This window comes from Camelus ferus, chromosome 5 (genome assembly GCF_009834535.1).
Source record: "Camelus ferus isolate YT-003-E chromosome 5, BCGSAC_Cfer_1.0, whole genome shotgun sequence".
NCBI lineage: Eukaryota > Metazoa > Chordata > Mammalia > Artiodactyla > Camelidae > Camelus > Camelus ferus.
This window is the reverse complement of record NC_045700.1, coordinates 89,915,419-89,939,906: the sequence shown is the minus strand read 5'-3', so window position 1 is coordinate 89,939,906 and position 24,488 is coordinate 89,915,419. Positions and strand designations below refer to the sequence as shown.

At 37.4% G+C, this 24,488-nt stretch overlaps 1 protein-coding gene across 2 annotated transcripts in view; it reads right to left on the bottom strand.

Annotated features, from left to right (window-relative positions):
* The window catches only part of PSMD1 (proteasome 26S subunit, non-ATPase 1), an 80,755-nt gene extending 60,694 nt beyond the window's left edge, over positions 1–20,061 (bottom strand). The window contains exons 1-14 of one of the 2 annotated variants that reach the window (XM_032480459.1): positions 19,801–20,061; positions 15,821–15,864; positions 15,089–15,162; positions 14,729–14,898; positions 11,430–11,635; positions 10,943–11,086; positions 8,634–8,860; positions 6,796–6,856; positions 5,757–5,885; positions 4,529–4,617; positions 3,980–4,058; positions 3,294–3,467; positions 1,577–1,688; positions 869–1,065 (exon numbers count right to left, since the gene is read on the bottom strand). In XM_032480459.1, the coding sequence (XP_032336350.1) occupies positions 869–1,065; positions 1,577–1,688; positions 3,294–3,467; positions 3,980–4,058; positions 4,529–4,617; positions 5,757–5,885; positions 6,796–6,856; positions 8,634–8,860; positions 10,943–11,086; positions 11,430–11,635; positions 14,729–14,898; positions 15,089–15,162; positions 15,821–15,864; positions 19,801–19,816 (1,722 nt within the window). In that variant the 5' untranslated portion in view covers positions 19,817–20,061. Of the gene's footprint in view, positions 1–868; positions 1,066–1,576; positions 1,689–3,293; positions 3,468–3,979; positions 4,059–4,528; positions 4,618–5,756; positions 5,886–6,795; positions 6,857–8,633; positions 8,861–10,942; positions 11,087–11,429; positions 11,636–14,728; positions 14,899–15,088; positions 15,163–15,820; positions 15,865–19,800 lie in introns of those variants that run through there. The other variant, XM_032480460.1, reaches the window with a different exon arrangement.
* Positions 20,062–24,488: the final 4,427 nt, after the last annotated feature.

Below are 24,488 nucleotides of genomic sequence, written 5' to 3'. Positions count from 1 at the left end.
TGCTAATTTTCTAAACGAACAGAGAAATAAAAGACTCTAATGGGAGGAATCAATTGCTTTTAATTCCCAATATTCTGTCAACATGCTTATGCTGCCTCACACTTTCTAAAGTACAGTATAAACTCAAGCCCAGTATCAACACTCACTGCCCTAAGATACTCAACTTTCATTTGTCAAACAAACAACAAAGAAGCTTGCTTCTAATTCTACATTCTAACTTGCTTTTTTTACCTTATCACTTAATTCTCAGGAATTGAGTGTTGAGTGAAAGAGATACGGAATTTGATAGTTAAGCAAAATACTTTTATCAATAAATCGAAACAGTGGATATTTTTTATCAGGTTACAGAGGATAGTATTATAGAGGACAGCTTACCCACCTACCATACACGATACTATCACAGAAACAAAACAGAACAAAACGAAAGGCAATGGAAAAAAAAATCTCACCCAAATAAATATGGAGATTGGCACTGTTTTTCTGATGAAAAAATAATGAAGCAAACTTTGTATCTTATTAAATGATTACGAAATCATCCCCAAAACATTATTTCTAAAAGAAATGAACTTACACATTTCTAAAGAACTTCTCTGAATCTGCTTACTTGAAAATCACTGATCTGAAGTCTTGATTAAATTCAAAATCTCAAATTAGTCCTCCTCCTCTTCTAATTAGTGTTTTCCTTTCCTAAATTCTATTACGCTTTATATATCTTTTGAGAAGTTTTACCAACAAATGTAGCCAGGTGTTCTGACGGGAACAGAGATAATATCCAGTAAAAAAGTTAAGTGTTTCTGTAAATGGTGGAGATAATAACTGAAAAGTGAGGGAATGAAAGGAGAAAAGGATGCCTAATACGTGATCTCACCTTATCACGGCAAAGGGATTCAATGAGAGCATCAGCCTCTTCCATCCTCCCATACATCACTAATGCAATGCCAACTGCAAGACCACGCAGAATCTTCTCATGTTGTGTTTCCTGTGCGTAGCCAACCATGTCCTCAATAGCCTGGGCATTTTTAGACCCCAACATAACCAAACCTAGGGCCAGGCCAGCTGCTTCCCCTAGTAAGTAAAAAGCAAAACATTAAAGGATAAGAATTATGTATGTAAAGTATATAAAACATATTCTATTGGAAGTGGCAACTATTAGCATCAACTATCAAAACAACCATTAGCTTCTGACAGCATTTTTTTCAAGCCATCTGATATTAGAGCTAGTTTCCTTTTAAATATTGATAGGATATACCATCAAATCCTACAGTGATTTCAAAGGTGACATTATGGCAATATTTTCCTTACGTTATCACCAAGCAGTATGGATAGCCCCATGATACAAGCAGACTAATAAATCAGTTATACAGACAGACCTACATGATATATACCATTAAAAAAAAGCCTATATATCACAAAATGTATTTTTTATAAGATGAGTTTGATAAATGGGACAAAATTCATTCCCTCTACAACTAGAAAAATCCACTAGATTTTTTACAGACCACAAAATAAAGTTAGAAAATAAATACTACAGTTACACCAATTCCACAGTTCATTGTCTTTGGAAAGAATCACTTACCTGTCACAGCATCATCCTGGTAAAGATTTGTTTTTAGCAAATCATATACATCCTGGCGTGCGGTCCCCATGGCAGCCAAACCAAGGCCCAGACTGCCACCATGTCGAACAATCTAGGGAAAAAGCATGGGTTCCACTGATTTGGTACACTGAACTTAAAATCCAAGCTTTTATTCTAATTTTAAAATATACTGTGATATTAGGCATGCAGAGCAACTGGCCTAGTGAGTATGATCAAAGGATATAAAGGGCCAGTGGTAACCTCAACAATTTCAGTTTCAAAAGAACAGTGCTTGCTGACGCAAAATAACATTGAGTTGAGAAGCAAATGAAAGAAAAGAGTGGAAAGAGACAGTACAGCTCTCTTTCAAGAAGTTATCATGAAAAGGGGAGGAGAAAGATGACAACAACTAAAAGGGAGAAGCAAGTGACAAGGAATGTTTTTCAGGATAGGTGAGACCTGGATATGCTTATCGACTGAGGGATGCAGCACAGGAGACTGAAGATAGAGGAGAAAAAGGTACATAATGGAACATAGTCAGGAAGAAAGTGGGAGAAAATGGTGCAAGAGCAAAAGTTAGTCGTAATCTGAAGAGTATTTTGTGGTGATCTGTCATTTAACGTACAGTATCCTTTTATTGGTGATAGCACCCCAATGCTGTTTGGGGAATAGTCCTCCCCACTGCTTAGCATCTTGGTGGGACTGTCATTAATAAGCTCCCGCCATCCCCTAGCCAATGTGTGGGGCCTGTGACCCAAGACAGGTCAGATACTCCTTTGCAATTTTAATCTTTCTTAGAAAGTGGAATGACCCAAGGACCAAAAACATTTCAAGTTCATGCATCTTGACAGTCAGGGCCCTGAAGAGACCATCCCATTAGTTCTTGTTATCTAGATTCCTAGAAGTGCCCTGGCTCTTAACCTTTGTGAGAACTGGTTCACCAGTTTTCCTTTAATTATATAAGCTACTTCCAATAAATTGCTTGTTAAGTTGGTCAGCAGAGGTTTTTTTGCTGGTAATTAAAAAGCTTTATCTGGTAAGAAAATGTGTACCTGAGGCCAGAGGAAACAAGGTAGAGATATGTGTAAACATATATAAGATTTGTGGATAGGGGGCTTATTAGCTGACAGACCATCCTATGGACCTCAATCTTTTCACAGAAGTAGGACAGTTTTCTGGCTCACTTAGCTACTCTCTGAATGGCCTTCTAAAAGAGACTAACATAAAAGTTAAAGTCTAAAATTCTATTTCAAGGTTCCTTAAAATAAGAACAGGGCTACTTAATAGGTTTTTCCAAAAGAATTATATTTAAAAAATCATCAAAGATCAAAACAAGCAAGAATTCTGATTCCTGAGAGAGTGCATGCAATTTCTTTGGGCTTTAGTTCCCTGTAAAATAATAGGATTGGACTAAATGATCACTAAGGTCACTTACATAACATTACAAGACTCTAAAGTATGAAAATATAACATATATTTTATAAATATCTGGGACTTTGTTTTGCTTATCACACACAACATTTAAAGGACTGAGAAGCACAATTTTAGCTTATAGAGAAGGAAAGGAAATTACCTTTAAAAGAAAAGATTCTATGAAAACAGTAGTGATTTGGTAATCCTACAAAATTTCTAATTCACTAAAATAATTTGGCAAATATAAATACTTTCCCCTGGACTCTTAAATAATGGGAATTTAGTTCTCTGCTCTAATACTTACATCATTGCTGGCATTCTTAAGCTGGTTAAGTAGATAGTCTATTATATCACCACCATGATTGGCATGAATGAGACCTAACGCATAGAGACCACCACCTTCCTGATAGGCTGATCCTGGAGAAGTGTCCTTGGGAAGATATGTTGCCATTAACTGTAATGCTTCTTTCTCATGACCCTGTAAATTTGAGGCACCACAAAGATGTCAGTAAGAGAAAGTGAGGGAAAAAAAAGACAACATTTTCTATGATTATTGCCTTTCCTCCAGAACGTTCATTTGCTGAAAGAGAAGGAGGAAAGTGGGGCTCTCTCCCAAGCAACTTTATCACTCCAATGAGAAGACAGCCTTAATTTAAGAGATGCAGTCATATCCTCGTTAGAAACAAGTGCTTCAATTTTTTCCCCCTTGTTTTATAACATTTCCCCAAATTCATCTTAAGACTATGCAAACAACTTATTTCAATTCATCCCGAGAAATGGCTTAGATAGTCTTCACAGGAAAAGGATTTCCACTTTTTATTAAAAAACAGACACAAATTTGTTACTTACTTTATCCTTCCCTGTAAGAGGACTGGTCCGATTTAACAAAATGTACTTGTCAATGAATTACAGTAAACTTTCATTTTTTTCTTAACTCCAGAAAACGTGCTTCTATTCTAATGCCTGCTCACACTGATCGGCATATATTACCTTATGAATTACACCCAAACTGGCAGTGGCTGTAAATTTTGCCCAGTTAGTGGCTCTGGCTAACCATTCCAAGTTATCTCTGTAAGAAAAGAAAATTTAGCAATACTATTGAAATGAATTCTCTTTTTATAGCAGTAAAGTCAAAGCATTAAAATTTTACCTTGAACTGTCACAAATCATTTTATTTCATGTATCTCAAGTTACTGATGATCTATTTTATCTTCTAGTTGTTCTTAATATTTTAAGGACTTCAAAAAAAAATGCATGATATGCAATTCTACTATGAATGAAAGCAAAACTGCATCCAATTTCCTAGCTAAACATAGTTCACTCAAAAATCTATATTCAAGGAAACTAATAAAATTAATTTAATCTCAAAATAAGTAGGCATATAAAAATAAAAATGCAATAAAAAACATAAAATGGTAAAAATAGAATTTAAAATCAAGGACTGGTAGGCTGAAAAGTTCCCTGCATCCATGTAATAATGTCAACAGTCTCTTTTAAAGGAAATTTTTAACCGAAGTGGAAACCTACAAGCACATTTACCTAAGAAACTGGTCACTGGTAGTCCCACAGTGCATAAAAGAGTTTGCTATAACGGTTGCTGTGTGACATACAGAATTCCTTACTGCATCCTACAAAACCAAACACAGATTTTTATCATTAGCAAAGTATTCATACACATGCAAGCTCGCATGTGAACACACAATAAGAGGCCCTGTTTTATGGTGAAAACATGAATAACCTGAATTGATACTTAAAATATGAATCTTGGATATATCTTTATAAAGATTAAATCATTTATAAAAATTAGCAAGTCAAACAAAGTTTTATCTGTGGTCTTAATCTGAGGTCAGTAGTAGATTTTATACAGGAATTTAGGTGGCAGGCTTCCATTTTTCAGTTTCCGAATAGTTTAACTTGCCATTTCTCTTCAGTACTTTGCCCAAGGTTTTCAAGTTTTGGGGTAACCTGAAGAGCAATGCTGCACTCTTCTGGCACTGTACCTCTGGCAGTCACCAAAGTAATTTTGCTTATTTTTGATGAGACTGTATTATAAAGATAAGCTTCAAAAAACTCATAAACATCAATTATGTAATTCTGTCTTTTGCCATTTGTAAAAATTATTTTAAAAATCCTGAGAAGCATGATTACAAATATGTTCCAATCAAACAACTGTTTAGTAATGGGATAGTATATAGATTTTAAAAAAAGAATAAATGACTTTGGGAAAGAATATTGGGTAAATAACACAGTCAAGGAAGAAGGATTTTTCATACTATGTATCTTTTCATATTAAAACATTTTTGGAACCAGATAAATAGATAACTTGTTCAAAAATTAAAATTAATAATTGCTAGGATCAATATCTCAACGGAAGTTACAGTATAAGGGTAAAGAAGCCCTGTTCTCAAGGAGTTCACAGTTCAGTGGGAAAAACAGACATATAAACAATCTATATTAATGTTCTGATTGTGGTCCAAATGCTACATGTATACATAAAATAAAAAGTCAGCTAAAAAAAAGTAAATGGGGGAAAAAGCCACTAAAGTTCCCAACTCTGAGAGACTAGCACAAAAAAACAGATCAATCAATATTAATTCCCTTTCACCTCCAACAAGATCAAGTGTTTCTCCCATTTTTATTTTTTTAACTTACTTATTTCCTTGATCAGAAATAAAATGCAACAAATTATTCAGTAAGAAATAAGTATAAGCACTTATTCAACAAAGAAACATAAGAAAAAAGCCTCCATTATAAATGAATTTCCTACCTTTGTGTTTTTTAGAATCATGAGATCTGTGTTATTGTTTCGTATCAAAAACTGCAGATGTAACTCGATAGCCATTTCACCACTTAAAATTTTAATCATTTTCAAAGTCTGGTCCTTGGGCTCTGGACTCTGCCAAAACAAACAAGAATGAAAATTACTATATCACTGAAATCCACTAAGCCAACTTTATTTAACAGCTCTAAACCAGTGAAATTAAGTCATACACACAACAGAACCCATACTTTAACAGTAGGATCTAAAAAAGTCATATATCATTTATTTGCAAGAAAGAATAGTTTCTTTGTTAATGCCATTGAGATATGATACCAGCTTGATGAAAGAATGCAATTCATTCCAAACTCACTTTCAATGTAAAATATTTTAATATTTAAAAAACTGTAAAAGAATAATTACTGATGATATGCAAGAAAAACTATTTTATACAGAGCCAACTCAAGTTTAGGTAAGAAACTCCCTACTCCAAGCTGAGAAAATTAAAAGCATCTTTAATCAACACACATGTATGATCTCATGAACTTCCAGGTTACTAACACAACTCTCCATCCAGGTGAAGAAGAGTTGAAATTTATATACCTGATAATCAGATACCAAAAATCCTGATGGAGGAAACACTGACATTCAACAGATCACTACTCTAATCCTTGCTCCACTCTTCCACACACCATGAAGATTAAAAATAAAGACAACTAAACTGTAACCTCTCTGGTAAGTTGCCATTTATTTGTTAGAGGCCATACTTTTTCTTCTCACCCTGTGACAGTTAATTCAGTCATTCTGGACAGAGTTCATTCTTTGGTATGGATTTAAGGAAGGATTTCATTTCTTCTAAGTCAAATGATTTCTGGGGTCAATCTTTAAAATTTTACTTTTTATAGAAAATCCATTTTTATGAAATAACTTTGGTATCAAGCAATAATAAATCTCCATAAAAGCAGGTATGTAACACTTTTAATAATTTACAATACAGTGTGGAAATATATGTTTAAATAGCAACCTCAACTTCAAAAAGCATACTTACCACTTCTGGTGTCTTTACTATAAGTACACTACCTGTCTTTTCTTCTGTTTCCATTGAGTCACTAAAAAGAAGAGAACCAACAGTTAATGTGATAAATATTTTCTGAATGGTATGGGTGACTTCTTTTTTTCCAAATTAGAGATTTGGACCACATCCAAATTAAATATTTTACAAGGAAAAATGACAGTTAATTATTTCAAAAGTAATGCCATTAACAAAAAAGATTGTAAAATAAGATGGAGGCAGCCAGTTACCGAATTTCTGCCGAACAAATTCATAAAAACACGCAAAGCAACTAACTATGTTAGCAAAATGTATGGATAACAAATACAACAAAACCAGGTGACAAAGTATTTCCCGGATTCCTAAAACATAGTCAGCTGAAGACATACCACCACCAGTTACAAGACTAGTTTGAAGTGAAGCAGTTGGGGCCTTAAGAACTCTTAAAACTAACCAGCCGACACCGCTTTCTAGATCAAAGCACTGCACTGAGGAGAAAATGTTAGACACAGAATCCAAATTAAGAAGGCAGAAACAGGCCCAAATAAAAGTGGGAAAGGAAACAGAGCCAGGAGATCTCAGAACATAAGAAGACATTTTGTTTAATATACTCCACAAACACAATAGAAGAGGAAGTTCTAAAGAACAATGAAATTAGAAAAAACTATCCCAAATAAGCCTCCTTTGTAAAAATTTAGGTAAACTAATTTCAGTAAAGATAACCACAGTAAAGGATCAAAGTATCCCATACAATATAATGAGAACAAAATTATTTTTAAAGAGGTAAAAGACATTAAGAAAAATGTATAAGATGTAAAAGATTACTATCAGAAACAGAAAAACTCAGAAATGAAATAACAGAACTAGGGAAAAACTAGGAATGAAAGAAGAAAAATAATTATTTCAGAAATGAAGATTAACTCAGAAGGAACATGAGAGCAAATAAACACAAGAAAAGGAGATGAGAAAAGAAAATTTCAAATCAAAAAGAAACAAACTAAATACTATTACCCTACAAATTAGGAAGAAAGTAAGGATGTTCAGAAATCCTAACTAGTGCAGAAAAATAAGGGGGGGAAAGGTGTAAAAGTTATAAAGGAAGAAGTAAAATTGTCTCTATTCGCAGATGACATGATTCCAATCAGAAAATTTTATAAAGGGATCTATTTAAAAAAATGTACTAGATCTAATAAGTGACTTAAGCAAGGTTGTGGGATTCAACATAAATATACAAAAATCAACTATAATTCTATAATATTAGCAACAAACAATTAGAAATTGAAATTTAAACATTCTACTTACCATAGCATCAAAAAACCTAATAAACTTTAGGAGTAGATTTAGGGAAAAATGTACAAAATCTCTATACTGAAATCTACAAAACACTGCGAGAAAAAATGAAAGAAAAACCTAAATAAATAAAGGTAACAAGATGACTGGATTACAGTAATTTTTATTAGTTTTTTTTTAAAAAGTGCAAAAACACTGAGAATGTTTCTTACTGTCCAAATATCTAACCCAAACATCTAAAATCTAGCCCACTTACCCCATCTCAGATTTTTAATTGACTTGATTAGATAGGACACACTATCTGGCAGGACCCCCTCATCAGACAATCACTTCCATTTCTTTCCAGAAGGGTCCATTTCTTTGATTTTCCTTAATGTGTCCAGCAGAGCACAAAACAGAGCAATAGCCTTTACAAGATTTTACAATCTATGAAAGCTAATGGTGAAATTTATTCTTAGATTATATTGACTGTATATATTTTATCTATTCCCAAAATGAAATAAAGATTGTTTAGTTAGTTCTGCCACAGAAAAAGATACTTATACCTGTCTTTCTCTGATCCTGGAACAGTGCCCGTATTGGTGGATCCAGGCACAGAAGCAATAGGGGTGCCAACAGTTCGAAGATTCTGGATTACAGATGACAAAAACTGCTGGCTAGCACTTTCATACAAATCAAAACAAATCTGATAAGCCATCAGGAGGTTGTCTTCCTTTACCAGTTTTTCTAAGATATCACTCACGGCCTGAGGATCATCTAAGAAAATTAAGCACTGAAATGCAGATAAAGAATAATTATATAGTAATTGAAAACTTTGTCTGTAAGAAACTTAGAGAATGATAGTCAACAACATAGGAAACCTTAAAATATAAGCGTAGGCAAACTGGGCAGACTAGGCATGTGGTCTAGCATCCATTTCTGATCCTGGTACCAGACAAGGTTTTCCTGAAAATGGTATCTGCCTTCCATAAGAAAATCCATACAAATTGTATTCACGGCTCCTAATATTGTGCCTGGCAATTAGCAGTATTCAATAACTGGTTGGTGAATGAATCTTGCCTTCTTTAAATCTTATCCCTAAATCACTATCAAGTGCTCCTTAACTTGTACTTTCTGCTTTAACAACACTGTAGGAGTCATTCATTCATTTAACACATTGTATTGTGCTGGGTCAGGACAAGAGGCACTAAAATGACCGTTTCGAAGCATTTCTCTTTCTACTCTTCTGCCACGTATTTTAACAAAAACTATCCAATGAATTTAGGGTTTTTAAGAATTTAATTTAAATTTTCTTGTTCCCTTAAGTAGCAAATAACCCAATTTCAAAATGAACATATTAATTAAAGTTACTATAAATTAAGAATAGGAAATAATGACAACAAAATAAATGACCAATAATAGGTGACTGGTTAAGAAGGGCAAAGTACACCCACTGAATGACTACTGCACAATTATGAAAGACTATGAACAAGAGTTTGAGAAGAGTTAAAACATGGAAAAATGTTAAACTGAAGGACATATATAATTGATACTGTTTGCTTCCAAGGAAAGGAATGTGGGAGCCAAAGAAAAGGAGTGGGAAAAAGACTTTTTACTGAATATACTTTGGTTCTTTATCAATTTTGGATCATGTCAATGTAATATTATCTATTCAAAAATATACTTTAAGAATGTAAAATAAATCTTTAGAAAGTTTTAAAGGGACAGGAAATAAGATAACTAAAAGAAACAAAATTATTTCTGAGGAATAAAACAGACACACAGAGGAAGAGGGCAGAGGACTATTTGTTTTTCATATGAGGTTTTTAAAACAATTATTAAAAAAAACTATTAAAAACTATTTAGAAGCAACCAAACTCCCAAAACCTATATGGAAAAAAGTGAAAGGAAATTCACTAAAATGTTAAGTAGACTGTGGGTGATGTAATGGAGGATATTTTTCTTCCAGCCTTTTCTGTTTCCCACTTGCTTTAAAAAACATCAAAACTATACATAAAATAGATAACCAACAAGAATTTACTGTACAGTACAGGGAAACATATTCATTATCTTATAATAACCTATAATGGAAAATAATCTGAAAAAATATATATATTACTGAATTACTTTGCTGCACATCTAAAACACATACTATAAATCAACCATACTTCAATTTTTAAGAAGAACATCAAAAAAACATTCAAAAAAAGGATGTATTAATCTACAGTTTAAAAATATAGAGGATAAATTCTAATAACACATTATAGTGAAAAAATAGCCAAATGTGTGATCAATTTCTATACTCTAAGCAGAATACAAGAACTTACACAGTGTGGTAATTGTTAAAAAGCAAATTTAGCACTTCCAGGCAACAAAACAATGTAGCCATTGAGATGAATGAGGTAGCTTCACATGTGCTAGTAAGTGGAGGAAAAACACCTAGGCATCTTTTAATTGGGAAAAAGTCCACGGAAAGGGAAAGATACACTTTTCATTTTATATATAATTTTTGCATTGTCTTAATTTTTTTAACGTATGCAAGCAAATTCATACATGAAAAGAGATGAATATACCCAAAGGTCTTGGTTGTATTCGGGCAATGAAACCAAAGATCATTTTTATTCCTGAAATTCTTTTTAGAAAAGAATACATAGAAAGAACGCATTATAACAAAACAGCTTTTTACTTTTGAGAGATGCAGTTTCATATCAGTAAAGTGGAATATAAATGCGTACCTTTTCACAGGCTGTTGTGAAGGTCAACTGAGCTACATGTATGAATTTACAGTGACATGATATAACATAGTGATGTGATGTAATATAAAGTAATGAGGCATAGCCCAGCAATACAGTGCAAAGCAATGTAATGTAATTACCTGACAAACGTTGATGAAATCAGGTTTCTCCAAGTTCATGTAGATTTTAACTAGAACTCTCAGTACTTTATTCCGAAACTGTTTATTCTGCATTAAAGACATGCAGAGCTTGAGGCTGTAAGCCAGCATTCCTGGGACATCATTCTGAAAGGTAATTTAAAGAAACATCATTATCTGGTTAATTTTAGCATTATGCTTATTTAGAAATTGAATTATTTTAATCAACATTCTTTAGTCATTCTAAGCAGCCTAAGATTTGCTATTTAAACAATAAAACTTCAAAATTCTTAACCATTTTAGATAAGAACCTTAAAAGAAAATTCCCTATTTCCCTGTCTTCATGAAAAAATGAGTTGAAAACAATTTAATATTCAGTGATCAACCAGGATCATCACTATATGAACACAATACACTGTAACAGAGTGGTGCTGTCTACTATAAGAAGAGATATACAACTGTCCCTGTACCAATCACATCAGCTACCCACCGACTCCAGGATAGTCTTCTCAAAGACGTCCAGTCTTCGTGTCTCCAGAGCAATGCCGATAGCTTGCTTATACTTGTGATCATCTAGACATCGTTGAAACATTTTATTCACAATGCCTTCCAATCTTTGGTCAATTGGTTTTTTTTCTCCTTCAGGCAAATCAGCATTTTCCACACACTGTTTGGTGTAGTGATCAATGCACTTTGCTATGGAGAAAACAAAATAACTCTGATCACCTTGTAAATTGGGCTAAACTACTAGAAAAGACAACGCCTACATTTAAAATCATGAAAACTTATGGGATGACTATAGAGTAATAACCAAATATCAAACTTTTTAAATCCTAGAAGTTATACATTCAAATTAATATTGTTCCCTTCATAACAGTTACACTGCAGGGCTACACACTAATTTCAATAAGCTGACATTATTTAAAATATTTCTGTCTTGTCAGTATTTTGACCAAAATTGTATTATTCAACTTGACTAAGCTGCATATTCTACAGAGCTGGCTACAAATAACTCCTGACTGTTTAATTTCCAAAAACAAACACTTAACGATTATTGAGGATATTAACTACTGTAGAAATTATCACATGGCAGTAAATTATTGGACTTCTTCACATTAATGAAACTATTAGATCCTTAAGAGTAAAAATCCTGTCTAAACAATCTTGGTAGCATAATGGTGAAACAACCTGAAATGTGCCACAGGTTCTAAAGGCAATTCCAAAAGTTTCCAAAAACCTTTCCAGCAATCAGCTAAATTATTCACTGTCTCAATGTGAGGTAGGGTGAGCCTATTCACACATACCTCCTCACTCCCCTGAACAGGGAGTCTGAAAATTCATGCAGTGGTGCATGTGCACAATTTGGCTTTCACATTTCACAATAATTTAGATGAATGGGGAGAATGGGGCAACACACTGAAGGGTGTCATATTTACAACTTACACTATTTTACAATCACACCTTAACCTTCTTAGGAACAACCAAAGAGGAAATTTCCCTAAGACTTCTTCTACCTTCATAGGGAAGATAAATAGCCACACAAGGTGAATGACATATACAATAGTTATTCCCTCTATAATTCACTAGCTTGACACTCTCCTTTTCAAAGAGAAAGGTAGAAGGACAGGATTAATTAGCTGCAAACTATAGCCTGAGGAAACAGAAATGATTTGAACTAGCATAAAGAATTGCTGGTCTACCAGATGGCCTACATTAATAGGTCTGTACTTTGGGCAAAGCAGAAGACTTTTATAAATTAGAATATACCACATTCAGGGTCCATCCAGGTAGAATTATGCAGGTTCAGGTACAGTTAATAAGAACAAAGTGGCAATCACAAAGCAGACCTTAAATAGTTTTGGCTGCAGAAAATCTTCACCAGGTCCTAATATGAACTTTTTGAACCAAATGTAGTTGTGAGGAAACATGACTGCCAACTCATCAGAAATAAACCTCAGATTTACTGCATTTGGGGAGCTTTCCTTAGTTTATAACTGAGAAAGAAATAGGTACCTCCCAGGTTTCAAATGAGACTTGTGCTCTCACTTACCAGGTTTATGTCATAACTGTATCCCAGAATCTACCCTCATTCCTAGCTGAAGTTTTATCATAATTGGAAGATTTCTAGTCTTGAATTTTCTGGCTGTATTGTTTATGATATTCAGTAAGATCCTAGGAAGCCTTTCCTAAATTCTATTTTCTATATCCTCTAACAAATCTCACTGACATTTAAAAAAATCCATTCTAACAATCCGAAGAATACTAGAAGGGTGAATCCCATTTCCACATAAAGAAAAGCAAACAGAACTGTCTACCAATCAACAGTCACCTTCTACAAACTAAGATTAAGATGATACATAGGAAGGCATCTACCACCTCATAGCCCTTTATAGACCAAAGGCTTGTTTAAAAGCATTCACTTAAAATCGTAACACTGCAAGCACTTGCAGATCACTGCTGGGAAACAGTATCAACATTCATCAAAAAAAAACCTTTCAAATAAAAGAAAAGAGATAAATGCATTTAACTCCCCATTTCTAATTTAATGTAGGGGAAGTGCTGTGGTTTCAAATGATATGGTTTACTCTCTAAAATCAACTGTTCTTTACATAGGGTTCACAAATGAAAACTCCAATTCAATGAGTCCACAAAAACCATAAAGTTACTTGCAATACTTTCATACCATAATGGCAAAAAATTGTTAAGTGTGAACACAAAATCTTACTTTGAACTTCAGGGACATTTGAAAAGTACCCCTTTGGACTGTATTGTGCATTTCCCAGTTTCTGAAAGAGAACACCAGTTTTCCCCTTCTAAGGAGAAAATGCAGATGAATAATGCAGATCTCCTCTTAATCAGCAATTCAGAAAATATCTATACCATACACTCTTGATAGAGAACACACTCGGGCTCTCTGTAACTATGATCTAAAGCTTTATATTCATAAAGACATGTCTGAAGGGTATGCAGTCCCTTCGCTCATCTACTAGATCAGGAGTTTTCAAACATTTTTAAAGCTACAGAAGCTTTGAATAAAATCTTACAGAGCTGGTTCAACTTACAAGATAGAGAACCCAAAGCCTTCCCTGTGTGGTACCCTCTCACTTCAAAAACAAAGAAACAAAACAGAAAACAATGGTTATTAGTAGAGACAGTATGCATTCTGAAGTGAGTAAACTTCAGGGTTTTAAACTCCGACCCTCCTATTTAACAGCCATGTGTCTTTATCATCTTGAAACCCAAGTTAGCTCATCTGTAAAACAGGGCTAGCTCCTTCCTCACAGGGCAGCTGTGGAATAAACCATGCTATGAAAAATGACCCGCATAGTGCCTAGCACAATGGAGACAGTCAATAATGGTTTCCTGTATTAGAAACAACTCTATAAATTGCTATCATTTAATTTTTTTATTCATAATAATCTAATTTTTTTCATACAACAGTATGCTTACTGGAAAAGAGATAATCATAATCACTGAGATAACTATCTTTGGTTGATTAAGTTGGCTATTTCTGAATAATTTCTTAGATTCATTCTTAACATGTTTTGTGAGGTGTCTTCATTAACTATTACTGTTCTTAATGTTACTGTTCATTACAACAAAAAAATAACAAAGCATAGAATTGGAAGGCAGATCTAAAAACTCAGCCTGTGTAAAATTATTGTAGGAAGATTATGAATTCTCAATTAAAATGAAATCAAAAAGTAATTCAGGAAGAAAAAATGCTATAAGCACCAGAGCAAGACAGAAGCCAATAAGATAATGCCTTACTAGATGGAAGATAATTACCTATAATAGTCTCCACATATTCAGAGTTATCATTGACATTGAAGAGGTCACCTGCTCCAAGTGCATAATTCAGAGACTCCTCAAAAGCCCCCAGGTGATAAAATACTTTAGATGCCACTAAGGCCGCAAACTGCCGACTCCGGAAACCTTCATCTTCATACAAAACTTCTCTGAAAGAAATTAGGAAGTATAGGCCTAGTTCAAACTGTAGTTCTCCTTAAAAACCCCAAATCTAAATATTCAAGCCACAATTTAGTAGCAGCAAATTTCTAAATGAATTAATAAGCCACAAGACCCACATCCACAGATAAGTAAGGTCATCACTTTATTCTAATGAACAGAAATAAAGTAAATTCTTACATTTTGTCTACAGACTCAGAAATTTCTGCCCAGAAGTCATTGACAACTGCATTCAACTTGTGTAGTGCAAATTCCTGTAGAAGATAAAACCAAAATTCGACTTTGAGAGAGACTTATCATTACACTTCCATAAAGAAAAAGTTTCCAACAAATCAGTGGCCAAATCATAAGTCATGTTTACTAAAATTTTTAATCTATAACAAATATAAAAATTTACCAACTGACTTATATTTTCTCTTAGGTTTACATACTTCCTTTCTGTTTTCAATCATAAAATATCAGACTAGCCATACAATGTCATTTCTTATCATACTGAACATTTTTCTTCTTTGAATATATATATAAGATAGACTCTACATTGCTGGTTTGGATATAAATAAATTCAGTTGCCTAGAGCCAGTTGAAATATATTATACATTTTTGTCACATGAAAATAGTTTTAAAATGTAACACAGAAGAAACAATTTTTTGTGATTTCCATTGATGAAGAAACTGAGGAGAATGGGGGACTCCAGGTGCCATACTGAGATTCATTTACCTTAGTTTTGTTAAACTCTAGGGAAAACCAACTGCTGTTGCCAAAATACTGTCCTCTGGGACTAGATTTCAGTGACTAGGTATGGACTGGGTAGGATGGCTATTTTAAGTGAAGGAAAATAGATAGATATCACTAAATTCAAAGAGCTTCAAAGAACTCATATTAAGCCCAGTTAATTTTTCTTCAACTCATACCTTAAGCTGTGGTTCTTCTTCATCCAGAAGAGAAATAATTCCAGCTGTAAGACAAAAATATATCATGATTATGAAATATATATGCTAAGATAAACTAATGTTTAGTCAAAAATACATCACAGTTAGAAAAAAACTATTTTCTGAGGGGTGACTTCACTAGAGCAATGAATAGTTTTCTTTAAAACTGAAAACATTTATATTTCAAGGTTTACGAATTAACTCTGTTATCAAACTTTCATGACGCCACATATATTGCATTATTTGCCTAATTCAATGGTTTTCAAAGTGTGGTCCCTGGACCAATTAACATTAGCATTACCTGGGAACTTGTTAAAAATAAAAATTCTTGGCCCCATCCCAGATCTACTGAAATAGAAATTGTGGGGATGGGGTCCAGTATTGTCAATTGGAAACTTTCCCACACAATTTTAGAATAAAATTATTCACACGAAATAAACCAAAAGTTATAAAAACTATTTACAAAAAAAGAGTATTTAGTCATCAATTCAACAGAGTAAAATAATTATTTCAAGATGCCTAAATTAAGGTACCTCCTTTGTATCATAAGTAACCTAGAAGGTTTTGATAAATGAGAAGCAATCTTGATCTGCTCTGACTTCAATTACCCAAGCATAGCATTCCCCTTGTGACCTTGAGGTGTTAGCGCTAACACTGTAAAGGAAATAACTATCCTCTCCAAAAGAATGCACCTTGAAATACAGTAATATATCAAAGGGATTATGAGAAAAAAAAAAGACATGGGAAATTACTGTCCTTAGACCATGAAACAAACTGTCTCTCAGATACATTTTCCATGTACTTCTTTTTTTTTTTTTTTGGTGCATTTTCCATGTACTTCTAAAATCATTCTGGAACAAAGCTGAAACTGTGAGTTGATTAAAAAGGGTCAAAGCAACTTTACTTAGGAGATGTAGCCACTTCTAACTGATAAGTGTGGGTTTGCTAAACAGCTTCAGCAGTCTTTAGAGAACCATACAGGAAAGGATACAAAATTTAGCGAACAAAACCATGCTATGGTTCTAGTTAGGGCATATTACTACTCTAAAAGCAGATAAAAAGAACTTTCTGGTACTCTAGGTTGGTATAACAAACCCAGAACAGAGAGGCTGTATTGACAGCATGAAGAGAAGACAAATTAAAGAATGCAATGATTGAGGGGTAGGGGAGAAGGATCGTGAACTAGTAATGTGGAAGAGCTGACAGGCAAGAGTGCTTTAGATATGGAACAGATCATAAATAGCAGAACACTTTATCAAAATGCTACCTATTCCCTTATTATCAACCACCAGTATGTTTTTACCAAACTGCTTTTACCAAAAGAGGTGATGGATTTTTTTATACTCTCCTGTTTGGTTTCACCTTATGAATAATCTGTTACATGGTTGTCCTAGCTTAAAAAATCAGCCTTTGTCCATGGAAAACAAGTAAATCAATTACTCTACACTCCATACACAAATATTTCCCATCTTAAAAACAAAACAGAACTTTCCTTTGGATGGGGGGCGGGTGGCACACCTGGGGAATGGGAAGGTTTGGGGATGCTAAAAAAATCTCTTATTTCATAATATGAAGTCAGCAGATATCTAAAATTGCTGAATCAATTTATAGTATTATTTAAAATAGCATAATATTTATAAATATGAAGGTATGTTCCAGAAGATACAGCTTAAAAGCTGAAAACAGCTACCTCTGGATAAAGAAAGGGAAAGATGAGTGGGAGACTATTGTTTTAAGGCTTTTAAGCACAATTTTCCTTTATGTGCCTATATTATGTTAAAAAAAACAAAACCATTCATTCTTACATCTCTCTCCAGCAACTACCTCTCTCTCCCTCCACTCCCTTTCCCAGCTAAACTTCCTGAAAAACTGAACGGTACATGTTGACTTCGAATTCACCTCTGTGTTCCTAGTGCCTTGCAAGTGCAGAAGGAATAAACTGAATAATCCAAACTGGAACCTGTTAGGTTCTGTTTAGCACCTGGGACAGAGCCTAAGCCATTGTGAGCCAAAGGACAGAAAACCAGGTGACAGACGGTTTGGAGCAAAAGCTGGTAAGTAATCCAATAGATGTAACAAATGACAGTAATGAATTCACACTACACTATCATCACAGAGTCACAGAGGAGGACCTAAAAAAATCATTAGGTTTAAATTCTATTATATTCCCACCAAGTGCTTTTTCAGCCTCTACTTAAAATAGTGTAGGGACTAACTTACTGATTTGATTAGTTGACTGATTTACTCATTCAAGATATACTTTTGAACTTCTGCCATCTGCTTGGCAGTGTTCTAAGAATTATGAAAATGACAAGTTTCCCGCCCAAAATTCTACCACAGAAAGACAGTCATCAGGCAAGTAAACAAACAAGACTGTGGTGAAGGGATGGGACAGCTGAGGGGGAGAGAGGCAGCATGTTTTAACAGAATGATCAGGAAAGACTAACATTTGAGCTGAGAGTAAGGACTGAGACGCTAAGGGAAAACTTGAGGAAGAGGAATCTAGAAAGGGGGAACACAGTGTGTAAGGGCGCTGAGACATACTCAGGGAACAGAAACAAGGTCAGTATGATTAGCATATAGTGAGGAAGAGCAGTACAAGACAAGGCAGGAATCTGATCATGTAGATCTTTAAGAGTCTAAATATTATTACAAACACAGTGGAAAGCACTGAGAGATTTTAAACAAAGAAAATGATATTATGTTATTAAGGTTTTAAAAAGAATACTCTCGACTACAAGACAGAACTACATGTATGTAATGGAGGAAAAACAAACCCTTAAGGCTGTCAAAGCAAACCAGGCAAGAAATGGAGATGGTTTGGGATAAGAAGATGGATCTGAAAATGCACGAGGCCTACATTTACAAGTGGCAAGAAATTTAGTGCTTGTTTTATCTTTAGAGAGCTCTGACTGGAAAAGCTTTTCCTCATATTGAACTAAAATTCATCCTCCAATCCTATATACCTCCTGGGGACAAAAATTTAATTCCACGTACAGGTGACACCTCAAGCCTTTAAAAATAACTATTATGTTTCCATCAATAAACATATGGCTTTGAACTCCTTACAAGTCCAAGATACTGTCTTCTGATTACCAGTTTGTTTACAACAAAATACTTGTGGCACAAGTGTATAGTAAACAGGACTAGAAAAGGGTGTGTGAGCAACAAGAAAAAAGGCGGCAGGGCTGCGGACAGCTAAGTACAAATAAATCTGTATTTGGGGGGCTTAAGAATCTCCACTTAAAGCCTGACTTCTTAGCTTTTCCCATTTCAAACGTCATCCCACGAACATACCCACACAGTGGTTAAGTGGAGAAAACCTGCTCCGCGCACCCATGAGTTCTTTTCTCAAGGCATAATGTTTACTGAGCACCTAGCCTCAAAATCATAGATTGATTCTCAGTACAATACTGTCTTCGGGGTGCTGTCTGAAACGAACACACAAGTTCTCTGGGAAAAGACCCAGAAAAGACCTGCGTCAAGCCTAGTTTAATTTAGATTTCATTCTAAGGAGAATGGAGCTGGGTCAGGTCGAGAAGTGCAGCATAAGCTGCCTTACTGTCCGGCTGCACAGAGGGACCATCCCATCCCAGGCACCTGCGAGGAAGAGTTGGAACCGGACGGGACCCACATGGCCAACTCCCGGAGGGATGGAATTAAGGAAAACCCGTCCGGGTCAGAAAAGGGCCCAGGAAGCCCCTCGTCCGGGCACGGGGGTGTGCCTGGGGAGGGATGACTAGGCGGTCAACCTGGCCTGATTCCCCCGAGCCAGCGAGGGTCGCGGGACTCGCAGAGAGGCCGAGCCACACTGCCAGCCCCCGGCCCGGGGGTGGGCCTCGGGCAGCGAGCGGCCGCGCGGGCCGGTGCTCCGCCGGGAGGTGCCCAGTCACCGGCCCTGACTCAGCTAAAAGCCGGCGTGGCGGCTCCTCCCTTTCAGCGCCGGCTGCGGTCGCACTTACCGGCTGAGGTGATCATGGCTGCGTCCCGCACTCGCCCGCTCCTTCGCTCGCCGCTCCGGCCGCGCCGTGTATCTGTCAGCTCCGGGCTCGCTCGCTCCGCCGCGCCTCCTGGCTCCCCCGGTGCCCAGCTCAGTCAGTCGCCTCCTCAGGCCGCCGGCTCGCTTCTTACCCAGGACCCCGCCCGCCCCGGGGCTGCCCGCTGCTCTGCCTGTCTCCCGGCGCGATTTCTCCCCTGGCCTATGTCTTCCGTGCGACCGCCGCCGCTCTGGCTCGCTCGGAAGGGTGCACGAAATGCTCCATGATCTTCTCTAACCTCCCTCGAGGTCAGCACACCGCGGGAGTGGGAACACTCTTCCGCACCTAGGATCAGGCTTTAGAGTAGTCACTCCTAGAAAAAGGACCCCCACCGCCACCCGCCATTGCCGAAAAAAGTGGGGGAGCGTCGTGGGGAGGTGCTCGCGGGACTCACAGCGCCACCTGCTGCATCGGCAGTCTCCCTGCAGCGCCCCTCCAACCCCAGCCACGCCTTCAGGGGTCGGGACAGGGCGAGGAGCGGTTTCTTAGAAAAGTGAGTTTCAAAGTTTTTTAAAAGCCCAGCTTCCAAAATAAACCCTCACAGAAACAATTTATTATCATATTATAAAGAATTCCTAAGTAATCACTGGTTTATAATAAAGTTGAACCAGGAAGGTTTTTATTTACATCTGGATGAGTTACTACTGTACATGGTTTAAAAGTCACAAATATAAAAAGATACACAGTGAAAAGTATCCAAAAAAAAAAAAAAAGTTTTCCATTCTTGTCTTCCATCTGCCTAGTTCCTCTCTCCCTCCACAGCAACAGGTTCCTGATTTTTATTGTATCTAATTTGAAATGGCAATTGTGATCGCCATCTGCAGTCTTACACCGGTTTCAATAGACAAAGTACTGAAAAAGCCTGGACAAAGATTAGTGACAAATGGTGACATTTTTAAGCCACTAGCCTTGCACTATCAAGCTACTGTTCAATTGGATAGTGATTAATAAAGCTCATTTCTGAGGCCTTCTCAAAACAATGTAACGTAGTGGCAGGAGTCAATGTTTTCTGGTTGAAATAAAATTTAATTGATAACACATTTGAGTGTATGCGTGAATTTTTCAAAAAAAATCGTATTCTTAAACTATGGTTGTTAAAATACATTAAGTATAATTATTAAACACTTGAAGAACCTATAGCTCAGGTTGAAAGTCACTGCCCTAGGAGGTATGCAAGAAAAACAAACAGATTGAGTGTTTGTGAGTATTATTTTACAGAGGCACTTTGGCTGATCCCTCACATAAAGACACTTGTGTGCCCCAAACTTCTAAAAGAGTCACATACAAATGCTAACAGGTAGTGGAAATGAGTGAAGCGGTAAGAAAGTGTTAGCTCAGCAGGATGGTGAATGACAACTGGCGCTTAGTGTCAGAGAGGCAGTAGGAAGTGGTGGTGACTATGACAAATGAAGAGGGATGCCCCATCTAAAGACAGCAGTGGCTAATCAGCTTCTACAGTGTTGCTGTTCAAAAATTCAGGGCTACTGTTGTGAGAGCTTATGATTTTTCCCAACAAAGTCAGAAATTGGAATTTTGCGTGAAATTTTCTGATTTTTAAATGTTGGCAAATTGGGTGAAAGGGGTGGAGAGGTACATACTTCCAGTTATAAGATAAATAAGTCCTGGAGATGTAATGTACAGCAATGATGACTTACAGTTGTACTGTATATTTGAAAGTTGCTAAGAGAGTAAATCTTAAGTTTTGATCACAAGAAAAAACTCTATGTGCAGTGATGGATGTTAACTAAACTTAATGCGATAATCAGTTCACAATATCTACACATACCAAATCTTTCTATTATACACCTAAACCAAATACAATGTTACATGTCAATTGCATCAAAAAAAAAAAAAAAAAAAAAGACAAGACAAGAAAAAGAAAATGTTGGTGACTAATTCAAAATGTTTTAAAACAGAGAAGTGGCCAGTTTGTCACCTCTGCTCTTTGAAATGAAGACATTCTTTATGGGAGGACAACCATGTCTCTTGCTTGGGTATGCTATGCTTGTAACTGTCACGACCTTATCTGAGCCTCTTGGGAACCCTGCGAGAGGCCCCTCTCTCCTTGGAGATTCAGCTGTTCCAGCCCTGTGGTTTCTGCTTCTTCATTCCATTCTGCACTCTTTAGTCAGAGCAATCTTTTTCTTTTTCTTGCTGTTCTTCGTCTTCCTCTTCCTCTTCTTCTTCTTCTTCTTCCTCTTCCTGTTCCTCTTCTTCTTCTTCCTCTTCTTCTTCTTTGTCTTCTTCGTCTCCTTCTCCTCCTCCTCCTCTTCCTCCTCCTCCTTTTTTTTTTTAGCGAATGAAGGTACTGAGTATTGAACCCAGGGTCTCCTTGATGCTAAGCACACTTTCTACCACTGAACTATATACCCTTCCCCAGAGCAATTTTTTTTCAAAACTCAACTCTGACCACTGCCTCTGCTCCTTGAAACTCCCACTTCCCATCTTGGGCTCTATTCTTATGCTTCATTCTGCCATGTTTTTGTACACAACCTTCTCCTCACTCCCCATTCTCTGTGTGGAAGTACCCTGCCTCCAGTTGCTATGGACAAGGTGGTGGCCCTAACATGTACCCCTGCAGCCCTGCTCTCTCCCTGGAGCACCAGACTCACACACATACCAGGAATCTCTACTTGATGCTCCTTAATTCAGCGACCTCAGAGCTGCACACACTGTCAGCCACTCCACCCATGTGTGTCTCCTGCCTTGATCTCAGCGTGATGAAGGGCATCCATCAGCTACTGAAGCAGGGCCCCAAGGGGTAGGGGGTGGTTATGCCACTGACTGTTCTGCCCCCCTCACCTGGTCTGCACCAGATCTGGTCTCCCTAACATCTCTCCCCACAGCCTAGCCTCCTGTCTCACTCCATTACCCACTAGTCGGCTCCCCCTCTTCTTTCCCAGCTGCAACAACTTCCAACCGCCTTAACCTCCTGCTCACTGTCTCACAATTTTTCAGTCCATTCTTCACAGCCAGTCTGCAGCAATACCAAAAACAAGGAAGACAAGGACTCTCTCCTCCAAGCTCCTCCAGGACTTTCACCCAACCCTGCTCACCCTCCATCTTTATGTCCCACCCTTCTGCCCTGGCTTGCCACACTCCTGCCATCCCAGAGCAGCTGTGCAGCCATGGTGCCTTGTCTCTGACATTGGTACCTTCTCTCCCCTCTGTCTTCATGGCCTTCTTCCCCTCACCCTCAGCTAACAAAACTTGCCCCAGTCAAGCAGCACCTCCTTCAGGAAGCCTTCCTTGACTAGTTCACAATGTGTCCCCTTACAAACAGCCATAATCATGTATCCTTCCCTATGTCCCAACTGGACAAGGAACTACTCAAGAGCACAGTCAAACCTTATTCATCTCAGTGTCCCTTATAGTAACTAGCATAGGATCAGGCACGAAGAATGTGCTCAATAAATGCTTGGTGGATGAATGAACGAACACAGCGTCAGTTAGCTATTGGCACAAGGCTAGAACTCAGACCTACGTCTCGGAAACCCTTGCTCTCTCCAAAACTATAAGACGAACTCCATTTTCAGAGAGGACTTAAGATATAGTAAAATCACAGAATTCTTACCTCGTGCTCTGTTTATAAACAACTATCTCCCTCCAAATTTAGGAGTAATACAAAAGATCTCCAGCCCACACGAGGTCAGCTGCGGGCTCAGATAAGTCCGGGCTGGGCCGGGGCCTCTCTCAGGGTGAAGGGAGGAAGCCGTGACCAGGCTTTTCCTTTGAGGGCGTGCCCGGCTTTCAGACCGAAGCTCCGCGGGAGCATCTCCTTGACCCGCGCGGCGCCCTCCAGTGGTCACAGCGCTCCCCGGAAGGCGGAGATCGCGGGAACCGGCGAGCGCCGTGTGGTCACCCGTCCCGATCCCCACCCTCCAAGCCTTCTGCCATTTAAATCCTGGGTCTTAGAAGGGCTCGATCCTTCTGTCAAGAACTGGACTTGATTGGTTTTTGAGCTGCTGAGTTATGAAGTGGAAAGTGCAAATCCCTGTTCTGCCACTTAGCTGCACAGTGGTGCTGGGGTCACATGAGCCTTGCTGTATAGGAGGCGGTCCGCCTGCCTGGCAGGGCCGCTTGTGAGAGGAGGTGCTCCAATCAAGGGCTTGGCACAGAGCCACGCGCGATAAAACTGGCCAGAGGCTAGTGATGGCTTCATGTACAGCACGCTGGCCACATGCTTTTAATTATTATTATTATTATTATTATTATTATTATTATTATTATTATTATTATTATTATTATTATTATTATTATTTATTATTTTATTTTATTTTATTTTATTTTTTTTACAGTAAAGGCATTTGATCATGGAGCAGAAACGTGAAACGCAGACAGGGACGGGGCCTCCCGCGTGTAGGTGCTAGGTCGGAGGGAAACGCCTGTCGGGGACTAGAATTGGCTTGGATGGACTGAGGCACGAAAGAACCCAGGAAGCCATCAGAGCCAGGCTCTCTTCCCTCTATGGACAGTGTCCAAGAGCCCAACGCTTATCTTGGGGAACCAGAAGCCTGCCCTGGAGGAGCTGATGTGGGGGTGGGAAGGGTCCGAGGTAACCAGCCAGATCTGGGCAAGTGGCAAGGGGTAGGAGGAGCCACAAAGAACCCCCA